We start from the raw sequence: 13,524 nt of genomic DNA on the forward strand, positions 1-13,524 counted from the left end.
CCTGGCTTATAGTCTCCTCTCTAATTCATCCTAAAGGGGTTCCATCATGTTCAGGTCAGGACTTTCTGCAAATCAGTCAAGTTCTTTCACACCAAACTCACTCATCCTTGTCTTTATGGACCTTGTTTGTGCAATGGTGCTCAGTCATGTTGGAACAGAAATTATTCCCACAAAGTTTTTAAGAGATCCTGAGTTGCTGTTGTTTCCAGTCTTTTCAACTGTGTAATAATACTACTGACAATTGACTGTGGAATATTTAGTAGAGAAAGTATTTCACGACTGGTCTTGTTCCACAGGTGGCATCCTATCACAGGATCACGCTTGAATTCTCTGAGCTCCTGAGAGCGACCTATTCTTTTAAAAAATATTTGAAAAAGCAGGCTGCATGCCTAGGTCCTTGGTTATATATTTAGCTGTGGCCATGAAAGTTTGATTGGAACCCCTGAATTCATTGATTTGGATGGATGAGCAAATACTTTTGCCAATATAGTATATATACTCATATATCTAGAACCAGTAGATGAGCTACAACCTATTATTTTTCCACTGTATAAGGTAAGTGATGCTTATAGTGGCCAGTAAGTGGAAGTAGAAGGTAGTATATGTTTCTAATAAAGTGGCCAGTGAGTGGAAGTCTAACATAGAGATTTGCCAGTTAGAAAGTGGGCAGTTAGTGTGTATGACTACTATAAGATGTTTTCTTTGGTCACCCATTTCAGAAGGATTGTGTAATATTGTGGAGTGAATTATAAACAGTGCAGGACAAGAGCGCTGTATTTTTTCCTAAAGACTCTGAATCTGTTGTCAAAACAGCAGCTTGTTGCCATGAAATGCTGTTTCATGAGGAGAAGAGGGGGGGAGAGAAGGGAGTGGGAGGGGGGGGGTTAATTTGGTCAATGTGGCCTTTTTTGTGGGGACTCCTCGAGGTTGATTTGGTCCGTTGTGCTTATTAGCGTTGTTTGTCTTTCAGGCCTGTTTGCTGGCTCCAGCACAACGTCAAACGGAGCCCCAGTGGAGCTGCTCTCTAACAGCCCTCACCTGCCCCCGCGACACCCCCGCCTGGACCGGGACAGCGACGGGTGGGTGTCACACGTACTCCAGTTTACTCCACAGAGATGTTTGACAAAACAGGATTTCTCAGATTTGCTGAAAAACATTAACCTCCTAAACTGTAACAGTCTGTATGAGATCCCAGTGTAAAGGTCAGTAGGTTATTTTAGCAATGCCATAAAAGAAACACTTTTGGTTTCAGAAATAGCTCAGCTAGTGAGTGTAAAAAGTCTTGAAGGAATTCATTGACATATTTCATAGAAGAAACTATTTTGGTTCTGTAAAACCGATGTTCCTTATGAAGAAATGTGAATGTAAAGATCCTTTAAAGGGTTATTTTAGCGTTGCCAAAAAAAGAACTGCTTCTTGTTCCAAAAAAAAGAACCTTTTTTTTGCTTAATTGCTTAATTGTTTGAATGATTCCACAGAAGAACCTTTTTTTTTTCTAAAACCTTTTTTTTTTTTTTTTTTTTTAAATTATTTGTTATAAAAATTTAGGACAGGGGCCCTGACCCCCAGTTCCTTGGAGGTCATGAGTGAAAGACTCATTCCCTGTTCTACCGGTACTCAAATTTAAACTCACCTTTATTCAGGTTCCTTCATACATGTTGTTGGTCTGCACAGCTAAGTTTGCAGAAAAATTGAGCAATTTTTAGAAGTCGAGTTTCCAGGAACTCCAGGAAGTCTTGAGGAAGTTGAGGAAGTCTCAATAGGAAAAAACTATTAAAATATGATGAAAAGTACTTGGAGTTCCTGAGCCATACTTAACCACATGTGGAACATCTTTGTGTCTCTGTGCAGCCCAACCATTACATTAAGTGAGTAAATTTACATAATTATTATTATTCCTTTTATTCTTAGAAGGCAGCACTGCCATCATTTGTTTTTGTGAAGGTGCAGTTGGCAAAAAAGGTTAAGAGCCCCTGATCTTGGAGTATGAAGAAGTTTAAATATTATAAAGACTGCTTTGTTCTGTAAAATCTGTGTATAGAACCTTCAAAGAGTCCATTGACCAATGGCATAGACATTTAAGGTAGCTGTTTCACATAAAGTGAGGGGGGCGTGTATAAGGTAGGTGTTTCAAATAAAATGGCCAGTGAGTGGAAGTATGAAGTATAAGGATAATGTATTAAATAGGTTCATATATGGCAATGCTTTAAGAACCCCTTTAGAGCACCTTTATTTTTAAGAGTCCTGGAATGTCCCTGATGCCTTCAGCGTTTTGGATGAAGTTATGGATGGTTAACTGAGAAATCCTGAGCATTGTGTAATACCCCCCACATTTCACTCCCACACACACCCACCCACACACTGGTGACAGGCGTTGGGCTGAAGTCAGGACCAGGACTGCCGCAGTTCGGAGAGAATGATGCCGTCATGGTCCTGGAAGGACTGTGGTCATGGATGTCTCTGAGGGATATTAAGCATTAATCTGGATGTTCTTAAGTCATGTGATATTTGGAGATATTTTAAGGTTCTTGCTCGATGCTTTATTGTAGATGACCTTTCCTCTCAGAAGGAACTTAGTGTGACATAGTTGTATTGTGTAACAGTAAAGTTGTGTGATGTCCCAGTGGTGGAGAGCTTCAGTGTAACCTGATTCTCAGAATGGTTCTGTCGTTTCAGACCCGTTGGAGACATGGTGTTATGTCAGGTTTTTAAATGTAGCCCCGGTTGTCTGTGTTTAGAGTAATGCTTACAACACTGCCTTCTACAGGGAGTTCAGTGAAATAACACCTGAAACGCTTCATTAGGACAGGTCAGTTTGTGTAAAGAGATCTGAATAGACCTTTTTTTTGTGTGATACCTACAGTTTCAAACACCTTTACACTGAACAGTGTCATTGTAAATGATGGGACACCATACTGTTAAAATTATCTTTGAGAAACTGTTGATTTAAAACTAAAAATCTTCAATAAACCTTTTCTTGAAGGTTCCTCAAAGCACCTAATGAGGTTCCTCCACAAAAAAAGGTCCTCAAGGAACATTAAACAGTAGCAAGACACCTAAACACTGGGCACTCTCTTCACTCACAATGATTAGTTTGGTGTATCTGTGTCTTTACTGGAATATGGTGAAGTAGAATGCCAATACTTTTGTGAAGAATATTAGTAATTTATTCAAAGTGATGGGATTTATTGGGAGATGATGGATAATATTATGAATACAGTGAATATAGAATACTAATACTTTTACATTATAGTGTAAATCACTCTAAAAAACAGAGGTATGATATGAGTACTTTTTTGTACTCAAAGGTACACTCTTCATAATTGTACCCTCAAAGGTACAATATTGGTCTTTACAGGGTCAGATTTGTTCCCTCTGAAGTACAAAGTCATTTCTAACAGCAATAAGTACAAATTTGTACCATTTAACCAGCCAACGGGTACATTCAGTATTTTGTATCACTGTACTAATAAACTATATATATATTAATTGCATATTTGTTATTTGAAAGCCAGAAAATTTTCGATCATCAAGTTTTTGAGCCATATTTACTTGATGATAATGTTTATAATTTTTATAATCCTTACTGGCACAAAAACCATGAGTACAAAAAAGGACTTTCACTGAAAGGTACTTTTTTGTACCTCAATATAAGGCACAGCCCCAGCGACAAGTTTTGTACCCTTTTAAGTACAAATCTGTACTTACTTTTCTTAGAGTGATGTGTAAATAGTTTAAAGTGTAAAATTATAGTTAGTTGAATAATGTTTTGGTTGTGGTTGAGAAGGAGGGGTGTGGTGAAGAATATGTGGTGTGTTCTGTGAAAATGGTGTGCAGTCAAGAATCAATTTTGGGGTGAAAACCTTGTGTTTGGTGGTGACTGCTGGTGTTTGTTTGAGAATGTTTTTGCTTTCTGAAGAGTAATTATGCTGGTTTTGGCGTTGGTGTTGGTGAATTTTGGTGTTTGGTTAAGAATGGAAATGTTTGTTGGTGAATTATGGTGCTTTTTATAGAGTAATTGAGTGTAGATCGATAGTGTGTGGCGGACAATGTTGGTGCTTGTTAAAGGTTAATAGTGTACGATCGAGAAAGATGGTGTTTGTTGGAGAATGATGATAGTTTTGTGGTAAAAGCTGGTGATTGGTTTAAATGATTGTGTTTGCTGGTGAGTGATGGCATTTGGTTTAGAATGTTTGTTTTTTTGAAGAATGTGTGTTTGGTGGAGAACACAGATGTTAGGATGTAAATGATGCTGTTGACCTTTGTTGAAGATTGTTGGTTTGGCTTGTTGGTATTTGGTTGTAAAAGATGGTGTTTGGTAGATAATGCTGGTGTTTGATGGTGAACAGAGTATGACGTTTGGTGGAGAATGATGATGTGTGGTAAAGAGTTTAAGAAGTTTGTCCAAGGATCTTCTGTTTTGTTTTAAAAAAATGTTTTGGTGCTGGGTAAGACTACAACACACCTACAGATTTAACCCAAATCTTCCACTGAACAGCCACACTATAGTATTTCTATAATGCATATATTGGAATATGTGATTAATGTAGGCGTAATGGGACGAAATTGAGACTGTTTTGGCGAAGCTGAGAAGTTTCTCACTGCAGACGCTTTTTGAAGTAATATGCTGTATAAATGTATGTTTTTTCATTGGTTCTGTATATTGACTCAACATTGGTGATTTATTCACCGGGCAGTGCAGCAACCTGAGTTTTTTTCCTCTTCCACACCGCGTGTTTGTTTTAATTGTAACGTTACCTAAGCACACACCCACTCAATAACACACACACCGCCCGAACCCGGTCTTTAAAATACACAGGCCCGCTCTCTTTCTTCTGCACCATCAGCAGCGCTGTGTATTTATCCAGATTAAACCAATGTCACTCTGACACAACATAAACTGCAGCACGCCGGCTCAGGCTCAGCTCCGAGATGTCAGTCGTGTTTAATTAAGGAGGGACTGCTCTCCCAAAAAAGACTCCAACACTTCTTTTGGGTTCTGTCCTGCTGTACCCAGAGCCGGGATACAGAGGGGTCCAATATGTCCTGAACTGCTCGCTGGTTGCAGGCATGGTTCCTATTAAAACCCCCTGATTTCCCCCAGGAGCCACAAAGCTGAGCTGCAAATCCAATGTGTCATCAAGAAGCGTTGTGTGTACAGTAACAAACAAAAACGCTGGAACGAAAGAGCAGGAAAAAAGAGGGAGAGAAAGTGCAGAGAGAAAAAGAGAAAGAGAGAGAGAGAGAGCAGAGGGGGAGGCTGGTGTAAATACATCTGTTCTCTTTAAACATTTAGGGGAAACAGATTTGAACGGGGCGTTTCTGCTCTTTATCATAATTTAAGGCAATAACCCATTGTTAGCTAAATCTACAAATTACAGCAACTTTCGGGAAGAGTGAATTGTTCATGAGGTTTTAAACAATGTTCGACTGTTAGTGTGATTGACATAATAGCACAGCAGAGTGAGTCCCTAAAACACCGAGTTCCGGATGTTTCCTCTTGCGGGCACGTTTTTACTCTCTAAAAAAAAAAAGCCCCTGCCAGAAAAGAGCATAATCTGTCTGCTTTAATATTACAATGTATCTCATGTATAAGAAGATGTTAAGGATTTGTAGTTTTTTATTTTGATAAAGGAATAACATCGTAATTTTTGTTGTAGTATGTTTAATGGGTATGTTAGTTTAATTATACGGTTCAATTCAAAGTCTGCAGCCCACAAGCCATAAACCATAAAAGTGTTTTTCATGAAATTGTCAGTGTAACATTTATTTATGTTTTGCAGTCTGTTATCTTACTGTTTAACTTTGTTCAATGATTGATGAATGTTTTGGTTAGTAATGTTGGTGTTTGGTGTGGAATGTTGGTGTGTGATGAGAAATGTTGGTGTTTGGTGTAGAGTGATGGCATGCGGTGTGGAATGTTGGTGTTTGGTAAGAAAAGTTGTTGTTTGTTGTATAATGTTGTTGTGTGGTATGAAATGCTGGTGTTTGGTGTAGAGTGATGGTCTGGGGTGTGGAATGTTGGTGTTTGGTGACGAAAGTTGTTGTGTGTTGTGTATTGTTGGTGTGTGGTATGGAATGCTAGTGTTTGGTGTGGAACATTGGTAATTTGTGTTGAATTTTGGTGTTTGCTGTGGAATGTTGGTATTCTGCATGGAATTATAGTGTGTGGTGTACAGTATTGGTGTTTGCTGTGGAATGATGGTGTTTGGTGTGGATTGTTGTTGTTTGGTGTAGAATGATGGTGTTTGGTGTAGAATGTTGTTGTTTGGTGTAGAATGATGATGTTTGGTGTGGAATGATGGTGTTTGGTGTGGAATGATGGTGTTTGGTGTAGAATGATGATGTTTGGTGTGGAATGATGGTGTTTGGTGTAGAATGATGGTGTTTGGTGTGGAATGTTGGTGTTTGGTGTAGAATGATGGTGTTTGGTGTGGAATGTTGTTGTTTGGTGTAGAATGTTGGTGTTTGGTGTAGAATGTTGTTGTTTGGTGTAGAATGTTGGTGTTTGGTGTAGAATGTTGGTGTTTGGTGTAGAATAATGGTGTTTGCTGTGGAATTTTGTTGTTTGGTGTGGAATGATGGTGTTTGCTGTAAAAGGTTGGTGTTTGGTGGAAAATAATAGTGCTTGGTATAGAACAGTGGTGTTTGGTGCATAATTATGTTTTTTACAATTGATCCATAAATACTGTAATGTTTTGGAGTGATTTTGGATTACACACACCCGCACACACACATATATATCTATATATCTATATATATATTATATTGAGTGCATGTATGTGTAGTACTTCATCAGGGTGTGGGTTGGTCCTCTCTGAGAGAGTTTACTGCACTGCTGATGTGATTGCATATGATCTGTACGTAAGCAGCGGTGGATAGGTCAGTTTCCAGCATAAACATTGCAGCGGGCGTGAAATGAGCCGGGCCAGCGCGAGCTGTCATGTTGGGCGGCTCTGTAAGAGCGCTCTGGACGGTGGGCTGTTTTTCCAGCACACACAGAAACAGCTCCAGACAATTAGCCCGCGGTTTTAGAGCTCAGCTAACAATTACTGCTGCTTAGAGAAAAACGAGGTCTGAACAGAGCCAGCGGAGAGGATATTCATCTAACACCAAACGACATTCGATCCAAGGTCACGACACACGGCCGAGCTTAAAGAAGCCACTGATTTTATACAGCCTGAGCACAGAGGCCCTTTAGCATTTATACAAAAACTCTTTATACAAATTAATTTAATAAAGTGTTCTGCGTACCTTATTCTATAATGTATGATCACAGCTATTACTTAATACATTTGTTTTTAAATAAAGCATTTCTAACATGAAATGAGCTACAAGTGGTCCCACAGTCTAAGCACTGACACTATGATCTAGAGATTGCTGGTTCAAATCCTGTTCATGTAGCTTGCCGTTGGCTACCGCTGAGGCAGCGCTGAGGGCCTTGTGCTCTCTGTGTGGGTAGATGGCGCTCTCTCCCCACATCACTTCTAGGGTCATCAGCAGCAGTTCAAAAAGAGGCGGTGGCTGACTTCACATATGTTGGAGGAGGCATGTGCTAGTCTTCACCCTCCTGGTGTGTTGGGGCATCACTAGTGATAGGGTGAGTCCTAATGAGTAGGTTGGATAATTGGCCGTGTAAATTGGGGAGAAAAAAATGGGATAAAAAAAGTTCTCTTATTTGAAATATTTGTTCTAATGATTATTCACTGTAAATAATTCATAGTGCTTACTGATTAATTTGTAGTCATACTGATTGCTGTGTTATTTTTAGTTGTTATTTGGTAATATATAGTCCTGAAACTAAAGGACTAAACTTAATAGGAGATACTGTAGTTAATAAATAAAGTAGCAGGTTTAAAAGTCTATTCATTTTGTATTAAAGCATTTGTACCATGAAATAATAAGCTGGGAACATTAAAGTCCTTTTAACTGAAGAATTAAACATGTACATTATTCAGTTAAAACTATTAGTTTCATAATGATTTTATAATGTTTAAATTTGAGGTAATAAAAGTAATTTTTCATCCCTTGAATGTGCACAAAGTGATAAATTACCAAGAAACAATTAGACGAATTATAAGCAGCGGTGTTTCCTGGTGTGAACACCATTAGTTTTGAACAGTGAGGCTGTTTGCAGTGATCTGTATCTAATCGACTCCCTCATGCCGGCCGGCCACTCTGCCCACCCAGCGCAAGCCCTCGCGGCAGCAACACCTGCATACAGAGCTGTGATGACAGCATCATTTAGGAAAATCTGCTGCACTCTTATTTGCCCATGTCATTAGATGGGGGGTGCCTAATCAAACCGGGACGCTCCTGCTCATACACACATATAGCGGCGCTTTATCCCGCCCGTCTTACGCCGTGTCTTTGCCAGGACCTACAACAAGCCAGGTATGAAACGTCTACTTACATTTTCCTGAAGATGGAGCGTTTTGATTTACATGTTTAAAGCCTAGAGTATACACACGGCTGCCAAAGTCAACAGCGGCAGCCGCACTTGTTTTTCCCAAACGGTTTAGCAGGACATTAAACATTTTGACAAAATTTTCTAACGCGCCCGACTCCGCCGCTGCAGCCGCTGACCTCACTGCTAAATGTGTTTACCCTGGCTGAAATGGCCCATTTAGACTCCTTTTACTTTGTAAATACCAGCATCACTTTCTGAAGCTAATATTAAAAATATGCCAGTGAAAATACATCTCGCGAGTGCAGTTTCAGATAGAGAGGAGCTCAGCGCTCTAAAGCTCTGTTACTGTAAAGCTCCAGTGCGGGTTACTGGTCCATGTGGCTCCAGGGCTGAATGGGTGCCGTTGGACCTCGTAGCCGTTTTCTCGCTGGTTGGTTTACCTGCGCTGTGGATCACTGGCTGCAGAGTAATTCCACAAAGTGTTTATTTTGATCTTAGCCTAATGGAGTTTGAAACCAGGCCTGTCGTCCAGTAGGCGCAGGCCCAGGTTTAGCTGTAGAATTCTGTATACTCTATCTGTTTAACCATTGTTTGACATTCTGAGGTCACACTGAGATTAAAATCTCTTTTCCAAATAAAGAAAGGTTTAAAACACAGTAAAAACATTACACAGAAGAGAGCAGAGAATAAGTATAGATCATTTAATAAAAAGGTAAACACTATGACAAGTACAGACCTCAGACAGTAGGGATTTATTACAAAGTAATATAATAAAATATAATCTGATTTGATGATATAATCCCTTTTACTTAGAAAATAAACAGGATTAATTAATTAATTTTAAGAATTGTTTATTTTCTGCTTTAAATTATTTAGTACCAACTACAAAATATTGAGATAAATAAAATAATTGTTTTATGATTATGCAGCTGAAAAATTTGCAGTGTTACAGCAATGGCATTCAGTATCTCCTATTAATAAGTTATTATCTCTTATGAATTATTCAATAATTACTATTCAGAATGAATGAATTATTCAGTAACTACTATGAATAATTCGGTAGCCACTATGAATTAATCAGTATTTCATATAATGCACTATAAATTATTTACCTAATGTTAATTAACTAGTAACCACTATGAATTATTTATCAACTACTATGAAATATTCAGTAACTATTATGAATAATTCGGTAACCACTATGATTTAGTCAGGACAGTCTATAAATGACTCGTTAACCACTATGACCCAGTCAGTACAATGAATTATTCAGTAACCACTAAACTCCTAAAAATGACCTTGTAAGTACTCTAAATGGTTTAGAAACTACTGTAAATTATTTGAAACCCAATATGAATTATTCACTACTTACTGTAACTCTGTTATTTATTAACAACAAATACCTAAAACAATAAAATCCTACTGAATAATGATGCCTGAAGTTAATCTTGTTCTCTGAGGCAGAACTGTGGAAGAAAATTCCATCTGTTTCATAACCCACCCATCCCACAGCTCTGAGGACTGCAGAGCTCAGGCCTGACGTGAACAGTAGCAGTGTGAACACGGCCAGCAGGATCCACTCAGATCGTATAAGCTCGTTTTCTGGGCCAGCCCAGAGCTGAGCTCGCAGAGTAAAGCCCCAGTGTTCCTCACGGCTTTAGAGCGCTAACCAGAAGCAGAACCATTCCCAGCGCCAAGCCCGGGGCGTCCTGCCCCGTCTGCCAGAGAGGCTTAGCGTCCCACTCGGGTTCATACACACACTGCCCCGGCGGAGACCGGCCGACAGGTGAGAGCAGACGAGAGCAGCAGCACTATCAAACTCATGAATCTTGAGCCTAAGAAAAAGTAAAGCAATCTGGTTTCCCTCTGCCCATCTGATCCCGTTGTCCAGGAGTGTGTTAGTGTGTATGTGTGTAATTTAAAGTGATGGTCCAGCAAATAATCCAATTTATGCTTTTTTTTGTTTGTTTTATCTTAATTCAAATGTAGTTAATGAGCCAGGGCCAGTGTCTAGTGTCTGATGTTTGTGTCTTCAGTAGACCAAACAGCTATGTATCATTATTGGCTGATTTTTAGCCCAAATATGAGGCTGGACGATAATGTGAAAGGTTATATTAACGTGATACTCGTGGCTGGAGCACAGTCTAAACTAGCTGCCTCATCTGGGTTTGGGCTGAGGACTCTGTCCAAAGAAAACTGGGAGATTCTTTTGGTAAACAGCCCCGCCCACAGTGGAAACGATGTGAGAGATCCCATCAGAGGAGATGCATTTTAACCCCAGGTGTGAACGGCTATGAGTTTTGGCAATCATTTGTGATCGGCTCACCCAGAATGCATGTTAATGCCAGGTTTAAACTAGCCTAGTAGACTTTTAGATTATGTGGATTGTGGCACTATGTGGCAAAAAAATGAATAGATAAACATGGACAAAAATTTGTTTGGAAAAATTGGGGATTTTAACGTTTTCTAAGAATTCTAAATTACTTGTTTTTCTATCACTATGTATGTGTTTGCACTAGTATCTAAGGGGTTGACTCGCCTCATTTCTCCAGAACTTTCCACCAGGATGACCTGTAATTTCCACGACCCATCAACAATAGGATTTAGACTGGACCTGGGTTTTGTGCTGGGGTCAATGAATGAAAGTGGTTGTCTGGGAAACCTGTCTGGCCTTGAATCTGCCTTTAATAAAAGCGATACTTCATCATCCACAGCAGAAGGTCTGGAATGACGGCGTTCCAGTGATGAACTAAAGTTCAGACCACGGTTTGACTTGTATTCTCCGTCTCTGTCTCTTCTGTCCGCTTTAAGCCGACCGTGTTTTTCCCACACTGTGCTCTTCTTTACACTCCAGGCCTTTGATCCTCACCTCTTTTGATATTCACCTTCGGAGCAGGAATCAAAGCACCTCTTTCTCTCTCTCCCTCACAGACACACACACAGACACACACACACACTCAGTCTGTATGTAATGAATCGTGGTCATACAAGCAGTCACGTTCCCCGGTTTTAGTGGATTGAGTCAGAGCTGACTCGTTAGAGCTGATTGATCCTCATCAGTCTTCACAGAGGTTCTCATGGAGTTTAGTAGAACTTCAGTAGGCGGTGCTGACACACTTTACCCTTAGAAGTCAATCTTAACTAATAATTGAGCTGACATCATCAGAATACTGGACATTTTCCATGGGTTGCCAGTTTGAACACTCCTATGCAAAAAAGTGAAATAATACATTTACCCAAAACAGCATTTTCTTGCTTTTAGATTATTCAGTATAAACCATGTCTGCCTTAGGTCTGGCCTACAGTACAGGTTTAAGGGTGATTATGTGCACACTACATTATCAGGCCAATTTTGTGGCAGATTTTCTCATAATTTTGGGGTCCCTGTAAAAAAACAGTCTTCTTCCCAGATGACCCTGTTGTGGGTTGAGTCAATCTTCTCCCAGAGCAGTATGGGCCACCCCGATAGTGAATCGTAAATATGAAACATGTTTAAAATGTATGTCTCATTATCCTGTAGTTTGAGGTGGAGCCAAATCTCTGATGGGAAACATGACTTTGATCTTATATAGATAAAGTATATGAAGGATTTATTTAGTGTTATTATTAAATTAGCTATATTTCTCATGTGTGCAGTGTAGAGCTAGGTATGTATGTGTGTGTATTCACCTCAAACTGGTGTTGTATGTTGTATAAGCCCTGCTGACCTTGTTATTTAAAATGCATATCTATACACTTTTGCCATTCTCTCAAACAGGTGGCACTTGGGATGCATCACTAAAATTGCATTATCTTATTTTAATGTTCTTTCCTTGTGTTATAGCCCTTTTCTTCATAAATAACATAAAACATAACTAGTAGTATGTCTTAGTAGCTAGCTGACTACACTTCCTGGTCCACCTTAAACCGTTCAGTAATTACATTCTTTTATGTAAAGCTGCTTTGTTTGCTGGTTTAAGGTGGAATGGCAAAATTTGTACAAGAAGCCAACAAACTGATCCCTATCAGTAGGGAATTAGGGGAGGGCAGTAATGTGTAATTGTTGCATCAGTATTTTGAAGATATAAGATGGTGTAAAAGTAATGGTAGCAGTGAGGTTACTAAACTTTTCTGCTCATCCATATCGTTAGTAGCTGCTAATAAAGCAGTGTTCTTTTTGCTCATTTATTTTAACAACATATTGTGTTTTTTTAAGAGTTTCCTAAGGTTTCTAAGGGTAAGGGATACAAATGAGAAATGGGATTGGGCCTAAGTCTTCCTTTAAATGTTAAAAACAAGCTCCCCACAGGCTTCAGATCAGCATAAAAAAGGGGCACCCTGCACCCCTCTGTTTCTATATCAAGCACATCCTCTCCAGGGTGAAATGTCAGATGGATCACTCTCTTCGAGACAGATAAGCTTCGGTGGGGATCAGAGGCCGGTGTGAGCGAGGAGGAAAGCTCAGTAAAGGCAACGATCAGAGAGAAGGTGAACGCTGAGGGAAGAGATGAATCGAACGTCTGAAAGATTCCCCTAATTCCTGCAGCCTGAGCGCGCCGCAGCTGCCACTGATTACACCCTGATTCACTTTAGCTGCACAGAGAGGCAGCTTGTAAAAATATGAACAGTATAACTGTTTCCTGAGTTTGTGCTGACAGCAGCTCCCGGGGGAAAACGCCGCCGCTGCGCAGAACCACATGGCAGAGCGCCACACAGTGCAGAGTACTGCAGGCTCCTCTACACTGCGAACAGTTAGACTGGGATTACTGGAGAGGAACCACAGTGCTGCACAGAACACCTAGCTTTACAAAACGCTTACTGTATTAAAGAGCAGTTCTTTGTTGGTTTGAGACAAGAACTAGCTATCATGTCCTATGACTTTTTTTTACATTATTTTATTTCTAATTTTAGCCAATTTTTCTCCCCCATCACAAGTGATGCCACAATACAAGGAGAGTCCTCCGACACATGTGAAATCAGCCACCGTCTCTTTTTGAAATGCTGAGGAGCATCACAGCGCGCTTGGAGGAAAGCGCAGCATCTCGGTTCCTATACATCAGCTCACAGACGCAGCCTTCTGCTGATGGACATCACCCTTTGGAGTGATGAGGGGAGAGAGCACCATCTACCCATCC

General features: G+C 39.9%; 1 protein-coding gene across 2 annotated transcripts in view; it reads left to right on the forward strand.

The window, feature by feature from the left end:
- Positions 1 to 13,524, forward strand: part of LOC103028180 (zinc finger protein GLIS1) — a 149,222-nt gene that overhangs the window by 124,801 nt on the left and 10,897 nt on the right. For both annotated transcript variants that reach the window (XM_022670238.2, XM_049485580.1), the window contains exon 11: positions 971 to 1,079. In XM_022670238.2, coding sequence (XP_022525959.2) covers positions 971 to 1,079 — 109 coding nt within the window. The remainder of the gene's footprint in view (positions 1 to 970; positions 1,080 to 13,524) is intronic.

The sequence above is a fragment of the Astyanax mexicanus genome, chromosome 12 (assembly GCF_023375975.1).
Source record: "Astyanax mexicanus isolate ESR-SI-001 chromosome 12, AstMex3_surface, whole genome shotgun sequence".
Classification (NCBI taxonomy): Eukaryota; Metazoa; Chordata; class Actinopteri; order Characiformes; family Acestrorhamphidae; genus Astyanax; species Astyanax mexicanus.